At 53.3% G+C, this 25,622-nt stretch overlaps 1 protein-coding gene across 7 annotated transcripts in view; it reads left to right on the top strand.

Annotated features, from left to right (window-relative positions):
* Nucleotides 1-25,622, top strand: part of DGKZ (diacylglycerol kinase zeta) — a 49,212-nt gene that overhangs the window by 4,242 nt on the left and 19,348 nt on the right. For 2 of the 7 annotated variants that reach the window (XM_032283463.1, XM_032283462.1), the window contains exon 1: nt 12,743-13,161. The exons of 2 other annotated variants lie outside the window; for them this stretch is intronic. In XM_032283463.1, the coding sequence (XP_032139354.1) occupies nt 13,001-13,161 (161 nt within the window). In that variant the 5' untranslated portion in view covers nt 12,743-13,000. Of the gene's footprint in view, nt 1-10,577; nt 10,889-12,742; nt 13,162-13,343; nt 13,504-25,622 lie in introns of those variants that run through there. 3 more of the 7 variants (XM_032283460.1, XM_032283461.1, XM_032283464.1) reach the window with 3 other exon arrangements.

The raw sequence follows: 25,622 nt of genomic DNA, 5'->3' as shown, positions 1-25,622 counted from the left end.
TAGCTGGGACTACAAGAACACACTACCATGCCTGGATAACTTTTTGTATTTTTTGTAGAGACAGGATTTCATCATGTTGCCAAGCTGGTCTCGAACTCCTGGGCTCAAGCAATCCGCCCACCTTGGCCTCCCAAAGTGCTGGGATTACAGGCACGTGCCACCATGCCCAGCTAATTTTTTGTAGTTTTAGTAGAGATGGGATTTCACCATGTTGACCAGGATGGTCTCGATCTCTTGACCTCGTGATCCACCCGCCTCGGCCTCCCAAAGTGCTGGGATTACAGGCTTGAGCCACCGCGCCCGGCTGTTTTGTTTTTAATTAGCCGGGCATGGTTGCATGTGTCTGTAGTCCCAGCTACTCAGAAGGTTGAGGTGGGAGGATTGCTTAAACCCAAGAATTCAAGGCTGCAGTGAGCCACGATTGCGCCACTGCAGTGGAGGAGGGGAGACAGAACAAGATCCTGTCTCTAAAAAAAACCAGGGGCAGGGCAGTAGCGCCTGACATATTGCATCTCCATCTGGAGGGAAGGAAAAGTAACTCTCATTCTAAATGATCAGGGTTGGCTCAAAAGACCATGAGAGAGCAGGCTCCAGCTAGACAAAGCCAGGGTGGGGCAAGAGATCGAGAGATGCTGGGCTTGGTCTGAAAGGATCAGTTCAAAGATGCAGGATTTGGAACTCCAGAATTAAACTCGGTGGTTTCCAAACTGGATCACCTGGGGGTCTCTTTTAAAATTGATTTTTTTTTTTTTTTTTGAGATGGAGTCTAGCTCTGTCGCCTGGGCTGGCGTGCAGTGGCATGATCTTGCAAGCACCACTTCCGGGTTCAAGCAATTCTCCTGCCTCAGCCTCCCAAGTAGCTGGGACTGCAGGCACCTGCCACCACGCTTGGCTAATTTTTGTATTTTTAGTAGAGACAGGGTTTCGCCATGTTGGCCAGGCTGTTCTCAAACTCCTGACCTCAGGTGACCGGCCTGCCTCGGCCTTCTGAAGTGTTGGGATTACAGGTGTGAGCCACTGAGACCACCCTTAAAATGGATTCTTAAGCCCTCTCTCTAGAGATCTTGCTACAGATTGCCTAGGTTGGGCCTGGACATCTCAATGCTAAAAACCTCTCCCAGGTAATTTTGACAGTGGAGCAGATTTGGAAACTACTGGTGCTGCCTGCGAAGAAGCTGAAGGAGAAAGAGAAAGAAGCAGGGCAGGAAAAAAAAAAAAATGGGCTGGGCACAGTGGCTCACATCTGTAATCCCAGCACTTTAGGAAGCCGAGGCAGTGCATCACAAGGTTAAGAGATCAAGACCATCCTGGCCAACATGGTGAAAACCCCTCTCTATTAAAAATACAAAATTTAGGCCGGATGTGGTGGCTCACGCCTGTAATCCAAGCACTTTGGAAGCCAAGGCGGGCAGATCACCTGAGGTCGGCAGTTCAAGACCATCCTGACCAACATGGTGAAACCCTGTCTTTATATTTTAAAAAAGAAAAAAAAATTATAATAAAAGAAAAAGAAAAAAAAATACAAAATTTAGCTGGGCATGGTGGCACATGCCTGTAGTCCCAGCTACTTGGGAGGCTGAGGCAGAAGAATCACTTGAGCCTGGGAGGCGGAGGTTGCATTGAGCTGAGGTTGCACCACTGCACTCCAGCCCGGCAACAGAGCGAGACTGTCTCAAAAAAAAAAAAAAAAAAATATGGAGGGAGGGGGTGTCCAGTGTGAGATGACTCATTGGGATGTGGCTGGCAGACGGCTTCTCTGTGCTGAGTTCTGTTTTGGCCCCAGAAGGGCCTCCAAGAAGAGCCAGTGCCTCTACTTGGTGTTCTGGACCTGGGCCAAGCACTGCCTGAGATGGAAATATGGGAAACAGTACCTTCCCTTAACAAAAGTACAACCCCCCCATACAGGGTGAGACAGTAAATACTTCAGGCTTCGCAGGACACTTGACTCTGCCATTGTGGCACAAAAGCAGTCACAGATGACACGTAAATGAATGAGTGGCCAGGGTTCCGGTAAAACTTTATTCATAGACACTGAACTTCACATTTCACAGAATTTCCAGCAATGCAATACCATTCTTTTGCTTTTTCCCACTCATTTAAAAATGTAAAAAGCATTTTTACAGGGTGTGGTGGCTCAGGCCTGTCATTTCAGCACTTTGGAGACCAAGACGGGTGGATCACCTGAGCTCAGGAGTTCGAGACCAGCCTGGTCAACATGGCGAAACCCTGTCTCTACTAAAAATACAAAAATTAGCTGGGCATGGTGGTGTGCATCTGTAATCCCAGCTACTCTGGAGGCTGAGGCAGGAGAATCACTTGAACCCTGGAGGTGGAGGTTGCAGTGAGCTGAGATTGTGCCACTGCACTCCAGCCTGGGCATTCTTAGTTCCTGGGCCCTACAAAAACAGGCAACAGGCTGGATGTGGTCCCGATCCAGTAGATGAGACAGGACAAGCTCATGGGAAACCAGGACTGAGGCATCTGGATGGACCTGAGCATGGTGGGGCCAGGGTGGGGGGTGGGGGAGACTGTGGCGCCCGCATCCCTCCCAGAGAGGCCATGCAGCACCTGCCCACGCAGGCTTCCGGGTCAGAGAGACCTGGGTTCGAATTCCAGCCCTGCCCCTTCCTCGTTGGGTAAGAGGCTTTCACTTCTGACCCTGTTTCCTCACATGGAAAATGGGAACAATAATACCACGTCGAGAATGTGGCGAGGAAGGTTCAAGAGATATGAGATGTCAAGTTCCTGACTCAGAGCAGGGTTAAAACAAGTCAGAGCGCTTGTCCGGTGTAGCTGGACCTCTTCGCGGGTTCCGGAGACCCAGTGAGGCGTGGAGATGGAGGCTGGCCTTGAGCCACAGAGGGTGGTGGGACCCAGGGGTGGCAAAGTTTAAGAGACTGAAAGCAAGGGCTGAGCATGCGCGCACGTCCCGGCCGACGGTCCTCCCCCTCCTCCACCCCTGCAGAGGACCTGGGGGCAGGGACTGGGGACCAACTGGCAGAGGAGAGTGCCCCCTGCCGTGGGCACGCTGCTGCGGGTCCACAGCTCCTCGAGGGAGGGGCACCTGATCCAACTCTCCCTGCGGCTATTTACCAGAAGCTAAAAATAACCCAAGAGTGACAGGGAGATGGGGCCGATTTGTAATTTAAATAGCAACAGAAGAAAGCAAGGAGCTGCCAGAGATCACTTTCTGTCCTGAATTAACAATGCAAAAACCAGGGACAGAGAGCTGAGCTGAGCAGGGGGAGGGGACCAAGGCCAGAGGAAGCCTGGGGTCCATCCCTTTTCTTTCCTTTGGGAAGGGCGGGGCCCAGGCCCAGCCCGGAACTCCTTCCCTCCCCTCCGGGACCTGCCGTTCTTGCTGACCAGTGAGTCAAAGGCCAGAAAAGGAAAGTGCCACACTGTCTCGAAGGCCAACGTGCAGGGATCGGGGTCTTATCTGACCCCATTTTGGCACAAGGAGCTTGGCGTGTGCACCCAGCAGCCCATGTTCCCCGGTCCCCGGACTAAGGGACACAGCCACTTGGGCATTTTGGAGGGAACCTGGGAAGGCCAGTTTGATCAGTGGCATTTGAAGAAGTTATTTAGTGGCCTGTGGGCCGAGCATGGGGAAGCCTGGAGTGAAGTCTCATTTGTACCTCAGTTTGTGCCTTTCAGAGTATTCAGAAAGGCCCCTCCGGGGTCCAGGGTGCCAGGGACAAGGGCTAGTACGAACTGGGGAAGACCTCTCTTCAATGACATACAAAGAGGGTGGGGAAGGAACTAGGACTGGACTCCAGGCTTCTGCAGGGCTCCCTCGTGATTGACCAGGGCTCCCAGCCTACAGATGCCTAGAAAGGAAGGCTAATCAGAGATCGCAGAGTAGGCAGGGCCTTGGGGGCCACTGGGCTGCAGCTTACAAATGAAGAGCTAAATTTTGCAGAAGTTAAGTCATGTGTTAAGATCGCAGAGTCAGGAGCTGGTGGGGCCAGGATCCAGACTGACATCTGTTTCTCTCCAAAGCCCTTTCACTCTGTCAGGCTTGCAAGGATCTAGACTTTCATCCTTAAGGATCTTTGCTTTCGGTCCTGTACAAAGTGTATATATCCCTGGGTGGGATCATAGGATGGGCAGTAAGGGGGCTGAAAGGGAGCTACACAGTCAGGGCTCGTGACCCTACAGATGGCGGTGGGAGGCTTGGAGGGTAGGAGATACACTGACCCTGTTGTGGGGGCTTGGTGTAGTCCAGGCTGGGGACAGACGGAAACTCTTTAGAGCAGATGCTGCTGACCGAGAGTAAAGGGAGAGCTGCGAAGGCTCCTCCTTGCTCACCTCCAACCCAGGAACTTCGGAGGTGACAAAGGACAGCTTCCAAGAGACTTGGGGGTTTGGGCCGGGTGGGGTGACTCACGCCTGTAATCCCAGCACTTTGGGAAGCTGAGGCGGGTGATCAGGAGGTCAGGAGTTTGAGACCAGCCTTGCCAATATGGTGAAAGCCCATCTCTCCTAAAAATACAAAAGTTAGCTGGGTGTAGCGGCGGGCACTTGTAGTTCCAGCTACTCAGGAGGCTGCGGTAGGAGAATTGCTTGAACCCAGGAGGCGGAGGTTGCAGTGAGCTGAGATCATGCTATTGCACTCCAGCCTCGGCGACAGAGGGAGAAAAAAAAGAGAGATGGTGGTTTGAAGGACCACCTTTGGCTGCTGGGCTGCCAGTGCTGTGCCTGCAGCTCTCTTGCCTCAGTGGGAGAGGGTCTCCAGCCCCTCCTCCAGGTTTCCTCCTGCTCTTGACTTTCATGAAGCTGCCCAGAAGGAACCTAATCAAATTTCCACCTGTCGCTAGCCAGCAGCACCTGCAGCCCAGCTCAGACACATCTGTCTCCTCTATGGGGGCAGAGGCTCAGCTCCTGGGCAGGGGCCAGTGATCAGCAGGTGATCCCAGGCTCTGGGTTGCTCCCAAGGGCTTCAGCAGGTACCCGGATCACAGGCATAGCTGCTTGAGAGGCAGGCACTGAGACTTCAAAAACCTTGTAGGACAGGCGTGGTGGCTCATGCCTGTAATCCCAGCATGTTGGAAGGCCAGGGCGGGAGGATCACTTGAGGCCAGGAAATCAAGACCAGCCTGGGTAACATGGTGAAACCCTGTCTCTACTAAAAATACAAAACTTAGCTGGGCGTGGTGGCACATGCTTGTAATCACAGCTGATTAGGAGGCTGAGGCAGGAGAATCGGTTGAACCCAAGAGGCGGAGGTTGCAGTGAGCTGAGGTCATGCCACTGCACTCCAGCCAGGGCAACAGAGCAAGGCTCTGTCTCAAGAAAACAAAAAACAAAAAAAACCCTATGGCCACTTATGCAAACAAGAAGCCAGTCTCTCTCCCTCCCTCTTCTGAACACCTATATTCAACCCATAGCAACCTCCGTAGGAAGTCACTGAGCACAGACTCATGTACCCAACACTGAGCTAGGAACAGCACAGGGTTCAAGAATCTTTTTCTTTTAAATTTATTTTTTATTTTTATTTTTTTTAAAGATGGGGTTTCACCATGATGGCCAGGCTGGTCTCGAACGCCTGACCTCAGGTGATCCACCCACCTTAGCCTCCCAAAGTGCTAGGATTACAGGCGTGAGCCACCGCGCCCGGCGAATCTTTTTGTTTGTTTGTTTGTTTGAGATGAAGTTTCGCTTTTGTTGCCCAGTCTGGAGTGCAATGGGGTGATCTCGGCTCAGCACAACCTCTGCCTCCCGCATTCAAGCAATTCTCCTGCCTCAGCCTCCCGAGTAGCTGGGATTACAGGCACGCATCACCACACCCAGCTAATTTTGTATTTTTAGTAGAGATGGGGTTTCTCCATGTTGGCCAGGCTGGTCTCAAACTCCCCACCTCAGGTGATCCGCCTGCCTTGGCCTCCCAAAGTGCTGGGATTACAGGCATGAGCCACTGTGCCTGGCCAGGGTTCAAGAATCTTGTAAGGAAGCAAGACTAATGTGCACAAAAAACCAAATGATACAGCATTACCATTGGGAACAAAAATGAGCATCATAGGTGAGGAAAGAGCAGGTAGGGTGAGATGCCAGCTCAGTCAGGAGCAGGGTTTGACGCTTGGTGGATATTTCTGAAATATTTGTCATACAAATGAATGAAGGAATGAATGATCAAAAACTTGGAAATCAGGAAAGAAAACTCAAATGAAACTGTCAGATCTAAAGGAGATGTTAGAAGTCGTCTGATCCAACTCAGAGAGAGTAATGAGTGGCCCACAGTCACACAGCAAGGGCAGCAGTGTGAACCAGTGAACTCCATGTCTGGGGCTCTTTCTGCCTTCCCACTCTTGCTGCTTGAGCTGGGTCTGAAGGATGAGAATGTGATTGGCCAAATACTCAGGGAAGACGGGCTACGGGAGCAGCTTAGGCAAATGGAATGGCAGGGGTCAAGGCCACAAGTGAAGGGAATGTGAAGAGGAGGAGGTGGGGGGGTTTATTTAGCACCTACTATGAGGCAGGCACCAGCTTGGTGTGAGCTGAGAGAAAATCTCTGCAGGGAAAGCCTGGACAGAAAAGCAAGAGGACCAGAGAGCATAAAGAGCCATCAAGGTCAGGCCAAGGAGGCTGGCTGGACGGGTTTTGAGAGCAGAGGATGCCCAGGTCGTGGGTTGAGTGTTCAGTGCCCTGGTACATTTATTTTCCCCAGCTCCCACTTGCTCATCCAGGCCACAGAAAGTAGAACACCATCCTCTGGGGCCTCCACAAAGCCCAGAATAATCTTCTTACCCAGATTCTTCTTCCTGTGTGTACCTGGGTGGATTCTGAGGGGTCCCCAGCTTCCCAGGGCTGGCACATGTTGTCCTAGGAACTGCCAAGGGCATCCTCCCTCTCCCGTGCACCTGTCCCTTCCAGCCTTGTCCTCCCCACCGCACCTGGAAAGCAGAGATGACGCTGACAGCGCCCAGGAGCGCAAGATCAAGGTAGCCCGAGTCCCAGTCAGGACTGCCCTGCTTCCCGAAGCCTCCAGCCTGCCTGCTTCCCCTCCAGGAGCCCCATTTCCTGCTCTCTGCTGCTCCAGGGCTGCCAGACGCCTCGGATGGAAAACAAGCCCAGCCCCATTTCCTCTGTTTAACTGCTCAAGCTACTTGCAAAATGCCTGCAAGAGGAAGAAAGGGCCCTGCACAGGCTCCTTCCAGAACAGACCTCGGCCTGGTGGGCAGAGTCTCCAATTAGGCCACAGCATATAGGACCCATCTTGAGGCATTCAGAGATAATGGTGAGAAGAAAAACTGTAGGAAAGTGGGGACCGAGCCTCGGGGGCATTACTTGGCCATATCCCCTACTTCAGAGGAGCAGTAGGATGTTTTATTTAAGGACACAGATTCTGGGGCTAGAGTCTTGCTTCCACCTCTTACCAGCTGGGTGACCTTGGGCAGGTAAGCTTAGCATCTCTGTGCTTTGATTTCCCCATCTGTAAAAGAAGGAAAATAAAACTGGGCACGGTGGCTCACGCCTGTAATCCCAGCACTTTGGGAGGCCGAGCCAGGCAGATCATATGAGGTCAGGAGTTCAAGACCAGCCTGGTCAACATGGTAAAACCCCGTCTCTACCAAAAATACAAAAATTAGCCAGGCATGGTGGCGTACACCTGTAATCCCAAGCTACTGGAGAGGCTAAGGCACGAGAATCTCTTGAACCTGGGAAGCAGAGGATGCAGTGAGCCTCGATTGCACCACTGCACTGTAGCCTGGGCAATGACAGAGTGAGTCTCAGTCTCAAAAAAAAAAAAAGGAGGAAAATTACAAGGCCTACCTCTTAGAGTTATTAAGAGGATTCAAAGAGCTACATTACATATTCAGTAAGATTTCTGGCACAGAAATGTTCAGGAAGTATTAGCCATTATCTTATGATTACTGAGTATTAATTATTCATTACATAGCATGCATTTATTTTTATTTTTATTTTGAGACTGAGTTTCGCTCTGTCACCCAGGTTGGAGGGCAAGATCTCGGCTCACTGCAACCTCCCCCTCCTGAGTTCAAGTGATTCTGCTGCCTCAGCCTCCGGAGTAGCTGAGATTACAGGCACCCGCCACCATGCCCGGCTAATTTTTGTATATTTAGTATATTTTGTATATTTACAGGCATGAGCCACTGCACCCGGCAGCAGGCATTTATTAAACAAATATTTATTGAAAAATATTATGTTCCCATCATGAAGGACACAAAGGCGATTACAGCACCAGATGGAGGTTTGTAAGAGTCAGGATGGCAACGTGAAGGGTTCTGTAGCATAAATGTTTATTGAACTGCACTGATGCTATTTCTGTCCTCGAGAAATTCACAGTAATAAACACACAACTAAAGAATTAGTTCAACATGGTGAAACCCCGTCTCTACTAAAAATTCAAAAATTAGCTGGGCATGGTGGTACACGCCTGTAGTCCCAGCTACTAGGGAGGCTGAGGCAGAAGAATTGCTTGAACCCCGGAGGGGGAGGTTGCAGTGAGCCGAGATTGTGCCACTGCACTCCAGCCTGGTGCCTGGCGACAGAGTGATACTCTGTCTAAAAAAAAAAAAGAGTTACAGAGCAGGGTGATTAAAGAATGTTGAGGAAGGTACAATTTCCTTCCTAGAACCAGTCCTAAGAATAAAGAGTGAATATATGCCCTACCATTTATTTCCCAAATCCTCACGATGGCCTCGAACTCCAGCACAGTTTGGCCTCTGGAGACCTCTCCAGCTCCTAACTCATTCCCCCTGCTCCCTGATCTCTGGCCACGGTGGCCTTTTTGCTATTCTCCAGACACAAATACATTCCTTGTTCCATGCCTTTGCTCTGTCTCTGCTTCCACCTAGAACGCCGTTCTCCCAGGTAAGTCACACACACTCTCAAATATTGCCTCCCCAGAGAGGCCCTCCATGATCTCTCTGCCTAAGTAGCACTCCCCATCGTCACTCTCATCACTCTTCTCCATTGCTTTTGGCTTCATTTTCCTTTCTAGCACTTTTTTTTGGGGGGGGGAGGGTGGGAAGATGGAATCTTGGTCCATCGCCAGGCTGGAGTGCAGTGGCGCGATCTCAGCTCACTGCAACCTCTGCCTCCTGTGTTCAAGCGATTCTCCTGCCTCAGCCTCCCAAGTAGCTGGGATTACAGACACCCGCTACCACATCTAGCTCATTTTTTGTATTTTTAGTAGAGAGGGAGTTTCACCATCTTGGCCAGGCTGGTCTCGAACTCCTGACCTGGTGATCCACCCGCCTCAGCCTCCCAAAGTGCTAGGATTACAGGCATGAGCCATCACACCCAGCCTTTTTTTTTTTTTTTTTTTTTTTTTTGGAGATGGAGTCTCACCTTGTCGCCCTGGCTGGAATGCAGTGGTGTGATTTCAGCTCACTGCAACCTCTGCCTCCCGAATCCAAACGATTCTCCTGCCTCAACCTCCCAAGTAGCTATGATTACAGGTGCCCACCACCACACCCAGCTAATTTTTGTACTTTTAGTAGACACAGGGTTTCACCATGTTGGCCAGGCTAGTCTCAAACTCCTGATCTCAAGTGATCCTCGTACCTTGGCCTCCCAATCTTTATGGCGCATCTTGTTAATGGACATTATATCATATGTAGATTGTTTCCTAAATGTCTTCCCCACTAGAATCTAAGGCCTGTGAGAATAGAGCCCTGTTTCCTTGCTTAGAGCTATGCTCTCCAATACGGTGCCCGATGCACAGAAGGCATTCCATAAGTATTTAGTGAATGAATTAATTTGTAAACCCTCCTATCTCTTCTTTATTCCTCAGATAACACCATTAGCTCAATTATTACTCCCTTTTTTTTTTTTTAGACAGAGTTTCACTGTTGTCACCTAGGCTAAAGTGCAATGGCATGATCTCAGCTCACTGCAACCTCCACCTCCTGGGTTCAAGTGAGTCTCCTGTCTCAGCCTCCCTAGTAGCTGGGATTACAGGCGGCTGCCACTACGCCCAGTTAATTTTTGTATTTTTTGTAGAGACAGGGTTTCACCATGTTGACCAGGCTGGTCTCTAACTCCTGACCTCAGATGATTCTCCCGCCTCAGCCTCCCAAAGTACTGGGATTACAGTTGTGAGCCACTGTGCCCAGCCTATTACTCCATTTTACAGATGAGAAAACTGAGGCTCAGAAAAACTCCCTGACACATGTATTCATAAGTTTATTTATAGCCTGCCTTGTCCCAAAGGTGATTTAGAGGACTCAGATATGTTTATGACTGGATCCAGGCCACACAGTGCTGATAAGAGGCAGAAACAGGACACAAGCCCGTGTCTCCAGGCTCCATCCTTGTTGTTCATTTCACTACACCATCCTGTGTGCCCGGCGCTGTGTCAGATGGTATGCTGCACACAGAATTGCTAGGGAGAGAGTACACCCAGCCACTGTACCCAGTGGTTGTCATAAAGTGGGAGACCTCAGCAGGACCAAGAGGTGAAATCAGAGAGGTTAAATGGAGAGGAAAACCAGACAGGAGCCCAGGTGCAGATTCCAGCCCAAGCAAGCCCCATGGCTGCCTCCTGGCTGCTGGGCTGGGCTTGTCCCCACCTGCCCCTTGCCTTCCCATGCAGCTCTTCGCGGCAGCTGGCCCCAGCCAGCGGAAGGCGCCTATAAGCCTCGAGCCTGTGGTCCTCAGCTTGGGCGGCCAGCGGCCTCTAGCAGGGCCCCCCCACCCCACCCCCGTCAGGAAGTGCCGAAAGAGGAAGAGAGTCGCTGGGCAGGATGAGCGCACAGGGGGCTGGCCAGAGTGCCGGGGAAAGTTGCAATGAGGCCTCAGCTCTGGGCCCGGTGGAGGCGCTGGGGACAGAAGAAGGGGAGCAGCCGGGGGCACTGAGGCAGATGTGGCGCTACCGCTCCTGGGACGTGCCACAGATCCCAGCCGAGGCAACCCAGACACAGTAGGTACAAGGGGTGGCCTAGGAGTGGGCATGGGGACCTCTGTCCCTCTATGAGCCTTTTATCTGAGATGCAGGGGTGGCAAAAGTAGGGTCACCCATCCGTCATCCAGCACTCTTCAGAGGCACAGAGCAGGGCAAAGGAGTTATTGAGTTATTGTCAGGGTGCAGGGAGCTCTGGGGTCTGGACTGTGTAGGAGGACTGATCTCGAAAGAGGCCAGGAGTTGAGCAAGCTAGCAGTCCGGGCATCTGGGAAAAGGACCCCCACCAGGAGTGTGGCACTGGATGCTGGAGATTTCTGACCCACCTGTGAGGCCTTGTGGAGACTCAGTGGGTCTTCAGTTGCCTCTGATCTCTTCTCTCAGAGCTTGGAATAAAAGCCACTGAGAAACTTCCTCAAAGGGACCCATGCACCCCAGAGGTCAGTGTCAGGCCTACTTGGGGATTGATCTGCCCTCCTCCTGGCCACCCTGGCACCAGTTGCTGGCTGGAGGGCTGGAGCCCCACCTCCCTGATCAGCCCTTCTCCCAACTTGCAGGAAACTTGAAGGAAACTGGGAGAGGGTTCTCCGCCTCTGGGTGCTGGTTCTTCCTCAAAATCACAGGCTTGCCCTCAGGTCACAGCCCCGAGCATTGGCTGCTTGTGGCTGAGGAAGGCTGGAAAACAGACTGCAGAACCCAAGAGGGGAGGATGAAAGTGAAGGTGACACAGGATGTGGCTTGGCAGAGAGGCATGCACACAGAAATAGTGGGCAGCTGGTGTGGGCAGCAGGGTGGTAGGGTTTGGGGAGGTGGAAGACCATACTCCCCAGCTCCTGGCCTCCCTTCGTCAGCCCAACGGGGGCCATCAGAGGCTGCCCAGGTGTGTGTAATGGCTGTGCCCCCACAGGTGACTGCTTGGGTTCCAATTGCTCTCATTTCTGGAGGGGGATGACCTCGGCTGCATTCGGGGGTGTGTTTGTGTGTGCATGTGAGATATATTTCTGGATTCGAGCATGTGTGTATGACACACATACATATATGTGAGGGATGTGGCAACCGGTAACCATTGTCCTGGGGGTAATTTGCATGTAGAGAAAGATGTGTGGGTTCTGTGTGGGCATGTGTGCTTGTGAATGGGAGTGTGCTACCTATTGTCCTTCTATGTGAATATTTGTGAGTGTGGAAGGGCTGCGCAGGTGATTCCCGTAGCACACGAGAGCTATGAGTTCTGTTGAATATGATGTCAGGGAAATGCGATGTGTTGGGCATGGGTGAGAAGGTTGGGAACCACTGTGGATAGCTGTGGAAGGATGACTTCGTAGGAGAAACGTGTGAATTCTTTGTTGGTGTGCATGCGAGTTATTAAATGACTTTGGTCACTGAGTGTGAGAGGCTGGGGTGGGAAGTGTTCGTTTGAGAAATGAGTGGGCATAATTGTGTAAGGGGTGTGTTTGTTCTGCGTGCCTGGGGAGCACTGTGTGATTTTTGTTCCCCTGGGTGCGCTTTGGGAGAGCCAAGGGGGTATGGGTGGAGATTGTGAGCGGCTGTGAGTAGGCACAGGGTGTGTGAGAGCGGAGAGGGGGTGGTGACAGCAGCCCTCGCGAGTGTACACTTGTGAGCCTGCAGTTGTTTGGTGGCGGAGGGATGCGGGGGAAAGACTGTGCGTCTGGGTGCGCGCAGCGCGAGTGTGCCAGGCGGGGAGATTCAGTTCCATCCAGGCGGGCCGGGCGGGCTGGGGGCGGGGCTTTTCTGCTGCCCTGCCCATTATCCGCCCCGCCCCTCGGGCCGCCCCGGCTGACTGCGGCGCAGCGGGTGTCCGGCAGAGGGCGCTGCGGTCCCGGTGCCGCCGCACGGCCGAGGGGGCGTGCTCGGCGACGGGCAGGCAGCGGCCCGGCCAGCTATGCGGGGTCCTGCGGCCGCGGCTGGCGGCACTTCCTGGAGCGGCGGCGGCAGCCGCTTCCCGGGCACCTGGGCGTGGGGCGCGGGGGCGCGCGGCGCGGAGCGGGCGGAGCGGGCGGAGCGAGCGCGCGCCATGGTGGTGGCGGGCGGCGCGGATCGGGCGTACTGAGCCCCGGCCGCCGGCCCGGCATGGGCGTCTCCCGTGGGCCCGCCGCCGGCCGGGGCTAGGGCCGGATGGAGCCGCGGGACGGCAGCCCCGAGGCCCGGAGCAGCGACTCCGAGTCGGCTTCCGCCTCGTCCAGCGGCTCCGAGCGCGACGCTGGTCCTGAGCCGGACAAGGCGCCGCGGCGACTCAACAAGCGGCGCTTCCCAGGGCTTCGGCTCTTCGGGCACAGGTGAGCGGGGCAGCGGCGGGGCGGGCACCAAGGCACCGGCAGGTTACCGCGGCCGCACTGGGGGACAGTCTTCCGCCGCCGGCGGTCCGGACCACTTCGGCACTGACACCGAGTCGGGGAGATGCTGGCACCGGCGGCACGAGCCGTCTTGGCGTGGGCACCCATTGGGGGTCGTCCACCAGGGCCGAGACACGGGTGGGATCGATCGCCTTGGCACGGTCACCGGATGGGGGTCATTCCCTGGCACAGGCAGTCTAGTGCGCCTCGTGTAGCACCGTGACAGGGTCGGCTCCCGACCCTCCAGCAGGGAGATGGAATCACCCCAGCCCCCGGCACCAGCAGGTAGGGCCCCCAAACTGGTCACCCACTCCTTCTTGGCACTGATAGAACAGGGCCTCTCTGAGCCTCCTGGCACCACTGAGGTGGGGATCATACCGCCCTTTGGACTTTCGTGGGGCCCGGTTGCCTACCACCACTGCGTGGCATCTGTAGAACGCAGCCCCGTTGATACCGTCACGACACATGGCTTGTCCCCAAGCTCTGGTCGCTGGTTTAATTGTTGAACATGTGAAGCCTCGCCTTGGATTTGAGGGTGCCTGATCATCTGCCCTACCTTGCTCTTAAGTAGCAGGGAGACCCCGGCCCCTCCCTCTGCTAGGCGAGCAGCATCTTTCCCTCTATGACTTTTCCAGCCCATGCTGGGAAAGAGATGGGGTGGGCTGGAGTTTGGAGTCTGTGCAGACTGTTCAGGCTTCATCTTGCCCCCTCCCTCAGCACTCCAAATGTCACCATCTTTTGCCTGTGACAGAGCTTTGACCAGGACTCCAGCGAGGAACTGGGGGGAGGGTATGGAAATACAGTGCATGCAGTTCACGGGAGTGTGCTCGTCTTGGCTGTGAGCCGCCGCCCGCCCTCGAAGCCAGTGGTGTAAGGTAAGGGACGTGAGGCCCCAGGAGTACCTGACCTGGCTCCCTGAGTTCCTTCCTGACTGATTCCTGCCCTTCCCTGGTGGCCAAGGAGCTTGCAGCCAATCAGCCAAGGACCCCAGAGCCATCTCAGACTGAACTCTGAACACTTGGAGTCTGCCCAAGGCCTCATTCTCACTTTCTGCAGCTGCCCAGACTTGGTGGCATTCACCACTCCCGCCCCCCTCTCCCCCGCCCCCAGCGTTGCCCTGCCCCTTCCCTGGGTAGACTTTACCCACCAGTAACATTGGCCGTTTTTGCCTGCGGTACAGGCTGGCGTACCTGTGATGCTGACCTGTGCCCTCCGCCTGCCTTCCCCTGGCCAGGGCCCACTGTTTGCACCTGCACTCTCGTCTGTGAGCAAACGCACAGATCTAGATTCTTACATTGGCAGATGGAGCTCCGTGGGCTCCTGTGTTACCACGCAGGCTTCAATGTCATATAAAACAGGGCAGGGAGTGAAACTTCCAGTAGCTCTGTTTTGTCACCCACAGGCCTGCAAGATGGAGCAGTTTACACCCAGCTCTGCAGGATGTAGCCTCCAGTGTTCTCAGGCTCCACAGGGGGAGGGAGGGGCACCATCAGAGGCTTCCTGTCGCTGCCCTCAGGGCATCAAGTGTTGGGTTCTTCTGACCTGTGGCTGTGCCCCTTCTGAAGGGCACCGGTTTGTATGTGTAGCGATGAGCACATTTGGGAGGAAGAACAAGAAGCAAGAGAACCCACAGATACCTTTATGTAATTCTCTAAAATAAGCAGGGTAGGTGGTATGCTTCCTTTTGTATAAAACAATTTTTTGTAGAGATGGGATCTCACTGCGTTGCCCAAGCTGGTCTTGAATTCCTGGCTTCAAGCAGTCCTTCTGCCTCAGACTCCCAAAGTGCTGGGATTACAGGTGTGAGCCACTGCACCTGCCGTGTTTCTCCATTTTTGTAGGTGAAAGGAACACAGGCAGAAGGGATTTGCCCAGAGTCACATAGCAAGGAAGAGGTAGAGATCAGGTTTGAAGGCAAGTTGGTGTAATTCCAAAATCCACATCCCGTTCTCCATTCAGGATCCCAAACAGAACATCACAGTGGTCAAGGGAGCTTTAAGAAATACAGGTTCCTAGATCTTAGCCTTGGTGTGTCTGACTCGCCAGGTCTGGAGGTGGGGCCCAGGCATTGTTTAAAGCTTCCCAGGTGGATTCTGATGTGCCACTAAGTTTGAGAAGCACAGAAGTCCGTCACCCTGGGGAGTGTAAGTTCTCTTATCGGATGCCTGATGAGAGGAAAGAAAATTCAGCAGCAACCCTGAAAGCACGGGTCACTTGTTTGGGAGCCCTGTGCTGGATAGATAGTAGGGCCTTCAGAAATGAATACCAGAGAACCCAGAGGAATCAGGCAGAGAGCAGCAAGGGAAAATGCTTCCTTCCGCCAGGCCTGGGAGCTCGGAGAACCGGCGCTCATTGGGGCTGGCCTCCTTCCTCTTGACTTGATGGGGCCAAGGAGTGGGGGTTGGGGGCAGATGTGTGGAAATGTGGAATCGTACACCTGCTCTGGGCTCTGCCCCCTTCAATGCTGCTTAGCTGGTCCTGCTACCTTTGTTTGTTTGTTGCAGCCTCAGGTAAAAGTCCTCGATGTCCCATCTGAAACCAGCCCTTCATCTTATCCCAGGCTCCACACTGGCTCTTAACCTAGCTCTTGCTTCTCCCCAGACGGACGGACGGACGGACGGACAGACAGACTTCCACCCTCTCCCCTTCCCCACCCCACCCACATATGCACATCCAGCCTTGGGGCTGAGGGGCCTGATGGATGAACAGGCCGAGGCTAGAAGGGGAGATCAAAGATAACAAGTAGGTCGGCAGTGGCTGCTGAAGCCAGGTGGAGAATTCTGCATGCAGATCCTGGTTCCTGGGGAGAGTTCCATGAACAATTAGCAGTGTCTGCTGTGGGCTTGGCAGGGAGGGGGTCTTGGTGGCACTTGGGCCACATGTTTGCCATCCTGGCCTCTCTGGGTAGGACAGTCTCTGAATGGCAGCCCCTGTGGGGCTGAAAGAGGCTTTTCCTTAAAGTTCGTCTGCCCCACACAACTGGCGTCATCCTCTCAGAATCGGGGGGCAGCTTGCCATCTCCCTTTTTTTTTTTTTTTTTTTTTTTTAGCTCAGTGAGCCATGATCCTCCCAGCTTGTGAATTCCTCCCACCCTGACTCCATCCCACCTTGCTTCTCCTTGCCAGAACCATCAGTCTCCTCCCTGAGGAGGAGGAGGAGGTACAGGCTCTGCTCTGATCCCAGGGTAGTTGGTTTTCCTCTACCCTGAGCGGAGGACAGGCAGGACCTTTCCATTTCAGCTCCTGTTGACCTAAGGTTTGGGCAGCCAGGAGTGGGAGAGAAGTGGACTCTGTCTCCTCCTCCAGGACCCACCGGGAGGGAGGACTTGCTTATCCTCTGGCCTGATCCCAGCAGCCCGATCCTGGCAGGTCACAGAGCTTGTGGATTAGCTGGTTTTACACCCCAGGGGCATCAGAAATTACCTGGCACCTCACACATGTAGACATAAGGAGCCTTGGCCCTCAGAGCCCCTGGGAGCTGAGCGTCTGTGCTGCCATCCCCTGCCCTTCACGGGCTGAAAGTCACAAGCTTCCCGAGGGCAGGAGGCACACCTGCAGAACCAGTGTGAGACAATGGGTCCCATTTAGAGGCGCCACCACACGGCTCCAGCCAGCATGGCCCTGAAGTCAGTGCTGCAGAGGGTGCCCAGCGGGCAGCCTGGGCAGAAGCAGCCCCTGTTTGGGTTGGTTTTGCAATGAATGGGGAGGGACGTGTTGAGGGACGCCTCTTGCGCAGGGGCGAGAACCCTGTCTATGGCGCCGGGGTGTCTGGGAGTGAAAGGAAGCCTCTTTGAGTGGTTTGTCTCACCTGGGGTTAATGCTGGGAGCAGCCCAGGTGGCTGTGGGAGGCAGGGACAACCCTGAGTCCTTGGGTTCCAGCCAGTTTGGGAAAGAAAAATGGGCCTCAGTGGCCGAGCTGTGTTCATCTCACCGTGTTTGCTCCCCACACAAGGTCAGGTGCCAGAGTATAGAGCTGGCCCCGCTGGGGACCCAGGGTAGAATTCTCACGGTCTCCCTCTGTGCCAAACGCTATCAGGGGAGGGAATGGCAATTCGTGTCATTTTGTCTCCATGCCATACTCCAAAAAGGTCAGATCCTGGGATGTGGAGCTGCCCAGGATTCTCGGTTGGCACAGGAGCAGGAGACTTGGTGTCCCCTCAGGCAAGGACAGAGGAAGGACTAGGTGATCCCTGGTGAGAGAAAGCTGAGGCTCCAGGCAGCTGGGCTGGGGAGAGTGAGAGAAACAGGCCTGCCCTCCTCGGCTCCCCGGAGACCTCTCCAGAATTTGCCAGTGGCCCCCGAGGCAAAGGAGGAAGTGGGGGCATAGGTTAGTCCTGAGTCTCGGGCCCTGCGGGCCCTTTTGAGAAGCAGGCGTCCAGAGCCCTTCCACCCACACTAAGGAGAGAGCTGGAAGGTGCGGAAGCGGACCCTGGAGGCTGTCCGGCAGTGCTGCTGGAGCGACACCAGGGGGCGACAGCTGCCGTTGTGGGAGCCCGGTGGGCGAGGAGCTTCTCCTTCCGCCAGTCCGCAGGCCGGCGGCGACCCGCAAACACTCGCTGGGAGTTACCTGCCGCCCCAGCTGCCGGGGAGCCAATCAGCGGGGCCCAAGGCTGGCTGGGAGGGTGCCTCCAGCCACCTAGCCCCGCCTCTCCCGTTCCCTGAGGCCCAGCCCCACCCAAGTGGTCTTGACTCAGCCAGGGCCTTGCAGCTAGCTGGGGGTCATCTGGAACTCCTGCGCTGGACTTCCAGGGCCATGTTCATTCATGCTTGATCACAGGACCCGCCAGGAGCCTGCCCCCCTCTCCTCCCTGCCCCCTCTGCCTCCTCCTTGAGCAGCCCTCTAAGTCAGCAGTGGGAGCAGTGTGTGCAGAAAATGGGACCCGCTCCCCGAGTTCCTGGGCCACCCCTGCGTGGTGCCAGGCAATCATTCCTTGCTCTCCTTGGCTCTCCTCTGTTACATGTCAGGGTCAGCCGCACATCCGGCCTGCACTGTGGGTGTCAGCACAGGACTTGGTTGGCCCTCGGGTCACACGTGTGGAGGATAGGCCAGCGCAGTAGCCAAATGCCCTTGAAGAGCTATCATCCTGCCATCTTTCCTCTTCACCCCCTTACTCGCTGAACACCAGAGACGTGGCTAGGTTGGGAGAGCAGGCTCCAGTGAGACAAAGGGCCCTGTGGCTGGGGAGGGGAGGGAGAGGCTACAGAGACAGGAGTGGCATTCTAGCCCTCTGTCTTTGGTGATTAACAGCTGCCAGAAGCTTGTAAATTCATCAGTTTCATGTGATCTTCACAACAACTTTGTAGTTGGTTTGATGCCCATTTTGCAGATAAGAAAACCAAGGCTCAGAAAGGCCCAGGGCCTGGCCAGGATTCCCCAGCTCACACTGGAGCCCAGCCCAAAGATCTCATCACGCTGGGCTGCTCTACTTAGGAGTACTCTTTTCTTCTCTTATTTTCCATCCCTAAACTGGGAGGACTAAGAAGAGGTTTGAGTGATCCATGGGGTTCAGTGAAAGGTCTTTGCCTCCTGTGCACGTGGTATGAGACCCATGAGGTAATCTGACGTGAACCCCAAGGGAGAATGGCTACCAAGATTCCTTAAGTCAGGGGAGCAGGCTGGACTGAGAGAGGCCCTTGGTAAGGAGACTGGGGCTGTGAGCCTGTCATGTGGCTTCCTGGCTGGGTCTGGAGTAGAGGACAAGCCTGACCTTTTGCCTTGCTTCAAGGGTGCAGGGAGCCTACAACCCAATGGACATGCTCAGAGGAGCCCCCATACCACCCAGGGGTCTGCCTGGAGGAGGGGGGTCACTTCACCATTGCCTCATGGTGAGAGATCTGAGAGGGGAGAGGGAGGGCCCCAGTACCCTCCCCCTCCACACTGAGACCTCGTCCCCTTGCTCCTGGAAGAGCACCAGTTCAGAGCTCTCACGTAGAGGCGTCTCCTCTGCCAGGGATGAGCCCATCTCAGCACATGCCAGAATAGCTGTCTGGGAGCCTGGGCCTGCGCCGCCCACGTCCCAGCATCTTGCGGGTTAACAGCTTGCCTGTCTCTCCGCCCCCCTTCCCCAGCTTGCTGACATTTTAGAGAGAGAGGCGGAGGTGGTTGTGAAAGGGGGCAGGCCGGTTCTTGCTCCCCAACCCACACACACACCCCACTGACACAGCCTGCTGCCACCCACCCACCCACCTCTGGAAGGCATCCCCTCGGGGGAGACCCTCATCCACCCTGAGGGCCCTGAAGAGGTGGCCTGACTCTTGGGAGGCAGCAGGAGGGACAGGCTGCCAAAACCATCCCTGGTAGACCCAGGGAGCTCTAGGGGGCTGGTCTCCTTCGAGGGGTCTTTTGTAGGACCCAGGACTTCCCTCTGTCACCCAGGCCGGAGCACAGTGGCACAATCATAGCTCATTGTAATCTCGAACCCCTAGGCTCAAGCAATCCTTCACCTCAGCCTCCTGAGTAGCTAGGACTGTAGGCCACCATACCGAACTCATTTTTTATGTCTCTCTCTTGCAGAGATGAGGTCTTGCTATGTTGCCCAGATTGGTCTCGAGCTCCTGGCTTTAAGTGATCCTCCCACCTTGGCCTCCTGAGTTGTGATTACAGGCCTGAGCCACTGTGCCCAGCCTCTGGAGTCTTTTTAAGAAATTATTTTGAAATCTTTCTAAACACATTAAATATCTTGCCGTTAGAAAAGTGTACAGCATACGGTGACGCCTATTGCTTAGCTTGGTTAGATCTTTGAGTGACGCCATATTTGCTTTGATAGAGATGGAGGCCCCCGTGTCGTCCTCCCCGGAGGAAACCACAATTCTGATTTTGGTGTGTGCTGTTCTCGTGCCTGTTTTGAAAATTGTCCTACGTCGGTATGCATCCCTCACAACATCCAGTGGTGTTTTGGGTGGTTTTACCCTGGTTTAAATGGTATATCGGGCAGATTCTGCATTTAGGTTTTTCTCTTGGCATTGTTTTGGAGATTTAACCATCCTAAATATGAGTTCTTATGGATCCCTTTTAACCTCCACATCCGATTCCATTGTGTGTAACAGTGCTGCTTTGCCCAGGCTCCCGTGGCTGGACCCTGGGGTGGTTTGCAGGTTTTCGCTGTTGCAAGCGATCCTTCTGTGTTCCATCCACCAGTGCTTGGTCACAGGGTGTGTGTATTTTCAGCTCAGATAGATGTTGCCAAATTGTGTTCCAAAGTAGTTGTCCTAATTTTTAGGCCTCTGGGTTTATTTTCTATCTTTCAACTTTTGGTAAATTGGGGAATTGGTCCCCAGGACAAACACTTTCTCCTTCAAGCCTTCAGCAATCCCATGAGAGAGACAAGGGTGGGCGTTAGCCTTATTTGGTAGATCAGGAAATTGAGGTTCAGACAGGTTAAAAGGCTTATCTTGAGGTCATGGAGCTGGTCAGAGGCAGATCCTCTGGGCCTTTGAAGCCAAACCCACTGTAAAGACCTTTGTACCCTGTGTGAGTAGTGTGGAAACCTGGAGAGTGGGGAGGGGCCCTGACGGTTGATGGGGGAGGGAGCATCATGGTCAGGAAGTTGAGGAGGTTGTTAATTTTGAATGAGGGGACGAGGGGGAAATGCTTCTTCCAGCAGATGGGGAACGGGAGTCCGCTGCAGACACAGGAGAAGGCAAGGACAGGGAACCGTCACCAGAGAAGAGCGGGCCCTTGAGGGGTTTGTAACAAAGGGGCCCCTTTGGTAGATGGGAAGGGAAACATATCGGCATTCCCATCAGGGATCAGTTTCAGTGTTGCCTCTTGAGACACCAGAGCTCAGCCCAGACCAGCAACTTGTCCACCCAGCACAGCCCGAAGGCCTTGGGAGCTGGCTCGCCTAAGCTGTGCTGCCAGCGGGATCCATGAGGCTGAGCCTGGACTGTGCGCTGTTCCCTCCACTCATTCTTCAAAGCACACCAGGCACTTCTATGCTCTGGGGATGCCATTAGAAGCACTGTGAGGCCCTGGGGCGCACGGCCCGGCCAGGGATGGAGTCTTGCTTATTAGTGCTGATGGTCCAGGGTTTCAGAGGGTTTGAGAGGACAATGATGAGGGCGAATTCACAGAGTAGAGAGGGGAGTGGCATTCCAGGTAGGGTGATCACCGGATGCCACTTGGTGCCACGTGGAAAAGGGAGCCGTGTTGTTTTATTTGCCAGAAGCATCCAGGGTGGAGTGTGAGGGGTTGAGGGTATGTGCTGTGGACTGCTGAGTCCAAAGCCCAGCACTGCCGCATGTCAGCAGTGCGACCTTGGCAAGTGACTTCACCGCTTTGTGTCTCAGTTTCCTCATCTGTCATATGAGGATGTGGATCATGGGGACAATACCTACAATTCTTTTTTTTTTTTTTTTTTTGAGACGGAGTTTCGCTCTTGTTCCCCAGGCTGGAGTGCAATGGCGCGATCTCGGCTCACCGCAACCTCCGCCTCCTGGGTTCAGGCAATTCTCCTGCCTCAGCCTCCCGAGTAGCTGGGACTACAGGCGTGCATCACCATGCCCAGCTAATTTTTGTATTTTTAGTAGAGACGGGGTTTCACCATGTTGACCAGGATGGTCTTGATCTCTTGACCTCGTGATCCACCCGCCTCGGCCTCCCAAAGTGCTGGGATTACAGGCGTGAGCCACCGCGCCCGGCCCAATACCTACAATTCTTAGGAGGATTTATAGCTTAATATGTGTAAAACACTTAGAACAGTATCTGGTGGAGTGAGTTATGTAAATGTCAAATACAGCACTGAAAATATGAAAGAGAGGCCAGACATAGTAGCTCTCACGCCTGTAATCCAAGCACTTTGCAGGCCAAGGTGGGCGGATCACCTAGGGTTGGGAGTTCAAGACCAGCCTGACCAACATGGTGAAACCCCGTCTTTTAAAAAAAAAAAAAAAAAATGAAAGAGAGGAGACTGGGAGGCCTGTTGACTGGCAGCCCCAGGTCTTTGCGTTTTGCTCAGCTGACAGGAGAGTCAGTAAAGGGTGGCTGGGTGCTTTGGGATGCATTCTGGTGGTAGCAGGAGTATGGCTTGGAGGGAGGCTCTGAAGGAATGAGTTGGTCATTCATTGCACAGACATCTCTCTGAGGCCTAGCAGGGGCTGAGTCAGGGACTCAGGATGTTGAAGGAAGAGACCGTGGGTGTTTCACCAAGGAGCTCAGGCCCACTCAGGGTCCCAGCCAGCCCCCAGGCCTCTGGGAGAGCCCCTCCTCCCCTTCCCTTGCCCACCACCCTCTCTTTGTGACTTCACGTCATCAAACCTACTGTCTAGGTTTCGTGAGGAAATCCATGGAGGACATGGAGCGGGCGGTGGCATCCAGCCCAGAAAGTGGCCTCCAGGTGTCACTCTTGGGGTCTTCCAGAGAGGAGAGGAAGGTGGCCACCCAAACCAAGGCGGTTGACATCCCCTTGTACCCAACAAAGAGAAGTGGTCTGAGCCAGCTGGAGCCTGTGGTCAGCCCTTGGATGCAGTTACCCAAAGTAGAAGAAGCCCTTCTCTTCCCTAAAGGTGCCGGCCCCTCCCCCAGGGGATTCCCTGTTCTTTCCTCCTGCGCTGATCAGCAGTAAACACTGGACTCACTGCCAGGCACCATACTGGGCCTGCCCAGATGCGCTAGACCAGGCCCCAGCCCCGCAGGAGCTCGTGGTCTGGTGGAGGAGCAAGGCATGTGGACTGAAAGAAGCAGGCCTCCCAGGGCTCTGTGGCAGGGAGCCAAATGGGCAGTGTGTAGCTGTCAGCGGGAGAGGCGTGTCGTTGGCTGTGAGCAGGCAGCTGCTGTCAGGTGGAGAGGGAGACCAGTATTCCGGGCAGACGGTGTGCCAGGTGCGGCGGCACAGTGAGCCGGACACAGCCGGATTGGGGGATGGAGAATAGGTTGGCTTGGTTAGAACCAAGGCTTTGTGTCACACCACAGGAGGCTGTTGGCCACAGCGCGGGAACTACATCTGCTGGGCGGAGGAGGTAGATTCACTCCAAATCAGTGGTCTCAAAGCATGGTCCTAGGGGTGCCCTGCCCCATTTCAGGGAGTTGATGAAGTCTGAACTATTTTCATCACACTTTTAGAGCTACCCTGCTTCCTGCCTTTTTTTTTTTTTTTTTTTTTTGTTTGCTAACACTTGTGCCCATGGTGCAAAAGCTGTGGTGGGTGAAACTGCTGGCCCCTCAGCACGAATCAGAACAGCGGCTCCAGCATCAGAGTCCTTACTCCACGCGCACACTTCTTTAAACGTAGTGAAGATCATTAATTTTAGAAAGTCTAGACCCTTGCATACCTATCCCTTCTGATATTTTGCGTGAAGGAATATGAAATACACATGAAGCACCTTTGCTACAAACCTAACTGTGATGAGGAAAAGCTCTTACTTGGTGGAGTTGTAAGCTGTGCTAGTTGCTTTTTTTGAGAACACCGTTTGTACTTGGACAGCTGATAGGCAAACTAGTTAGATGTCGGTATTTGGCAGACATTTTCTCAAAAATGAATGACATGAGCTTGTCACCTCAAAAACAGTATCACCATTTGTTGCCAGGCACAGGCCACCATGGTTCATACCTATAATCCTACCACTTTGGGTGTCCAAGGCGGGAGAGTCACTTAAGCCCAGGAGTTCAAGATCAGCTTGGGCAATATAGTGAGACCTCGTCTTTACATTTATTTTTAAAAAATTAATTAATAAAATATTTGTTGCCCATGATAAAATTTGAGCTTTTGAGTGAAAATGAGAATTTTTGGGAAACCTTTTATTCACTTCCTAGAGCCTGACCACTTGCTGGGACTTAAAATTTTTCTGATGAGGTCAGTAGTGAAGTTAGTATGATTTTTGGTATTGTATAATAAAATGTGGGCCACGCGTGGAAGCTTATGCCTGTAATCCCAGCGCTCTAGGAAACCAACTTCAGGTCAGGAGTGGGAGACCAGCCTGGCCAACATGGTGGTGAAACCCCATCTCTACTAAAAATACACAAATTAGCCAGGTACAGTAGCACATGCCTCTAATCCCAGCTACTCAGGAGGCTGAGGCAGGAGAATCGCTTGAACCTGGAAGGAGGTTGCAGTGAGCTGAGATTGCACCACTGCACTCCAGCCTGGGTGGCAGAGTGAGACTCTGTCTGAAAAAAGTAATAAAATAAAATGTGTCACCATTTGGAAGATCCTCATAACTCAGTAAACCAGTATTTTCCAATGACCGGTGCTTGATGTTACAAAATTCAAAATGCAAGGTAGTTCAGTGAAAAGTTCATTGACAGGGTTTTATTTTTATTTTTTCATTTATTTAGAGATGGAGTCTTGCTCTGTGGCCCAGGCTGGAGTGCAGTGGCGTGATGTCGGCTCACTGCAGCCTCAGCCTCTGGAGTAGCTGGGATTACAGGTACCTGCCACCATGCCAGGCTAATCATTTTTGTATTTTTAGTAGAGACAGGGTTTCACCATGTTGGCCAGGCTGATATTGAACTCCTGACCTCAAGGTGATCTGTTCACCTTGGCCTCCCAAAGTGCTGGGATTACAAGCGTGAACCACCGCTCCTGGCCTGATACAGTTTTAGATTCCACGTTGCAACTAACCTTTGAGAAACTATCATTTGTCATATTTTGGTGTAGTGGCAAAGATCTATAATTACTTGGAAAGGCTATTAAAGATATTCCTTCCTTTTCTAACTACATGTCAGTGAGGCAGAATTTTCTTCATATACTTCAACCAAAACAGCGTATCACAACAGATCCAATACAGGGATAGAAGAAGAATCCAGCTGCCTCCTATTAGGCCAGACATTAAAGACATTAAAGAGATTTGCAAAAAATGTAAAACGATGTCACTCTTTTTGGCTTTTTTTAAGAAAAAATTTTTAATAAAAGTGTTTCTATTAACATGTAATGGGTTTATTTTTATTTTTACTTATTTATTTGTTTATTTTGAGACGGAGTTTCGCTCTTTTTGCCCAGGCTGGAGTGCAGTGGCACGATCTCAGCTCACCTCAACCTCTGCCTCCTGGGTTTAAGCTATTCCCCTGCCTCAGCCTCCCGAGTAGCTGGGATTGCAGGCATGTGCCACCACGCCTGGCTAATTTTGTATTTTTAGTAAAGATGGGGTTTCTCCATGTTAGTCAGGCTGGTCTTGAACTCCCGACCTCAGGTGATCTGCCTGCCTTGGCCTCCCAAAGTGCTGGGATTACAGGAGTGAGCCACTGCATCCGGCTATTGTTTATTGTTTTTAGGCTAATAAATATCTTAAACATTTCTCAATTTTAGTATCTGATATGATATATATTAATAGCTATCACTCCCCCAAAACAAAACCCTTTTGGGATCTTCAACAATTGAGAGTGTAAAGAGGTCTGCAAGCTTTCAAGCAGCCGAACACCTGCAAGCTCCTGGAGGGTGGCGTGCCCAGGGAGGGCATGGAAGCTCCTGG

This window comes from Sapajus apella, unplaced genomic scaffold (assembly GCF_009761245.1).
Source record: "Sapajus apella isolate SASKATOON/1434 unplaced genomic scaffold, GSC_monkey_1.0 scaffold14, whole genome shotgun sequence".
Lineage (NCBI taxonomy): Eukaryota > Metazoa > Chordata > Mammalia > Primates > Cebidae > Sapajus > Sapajus apella.
This window is presented reverse-complemented; position numbering and strand designations above follow the sequence as displayed.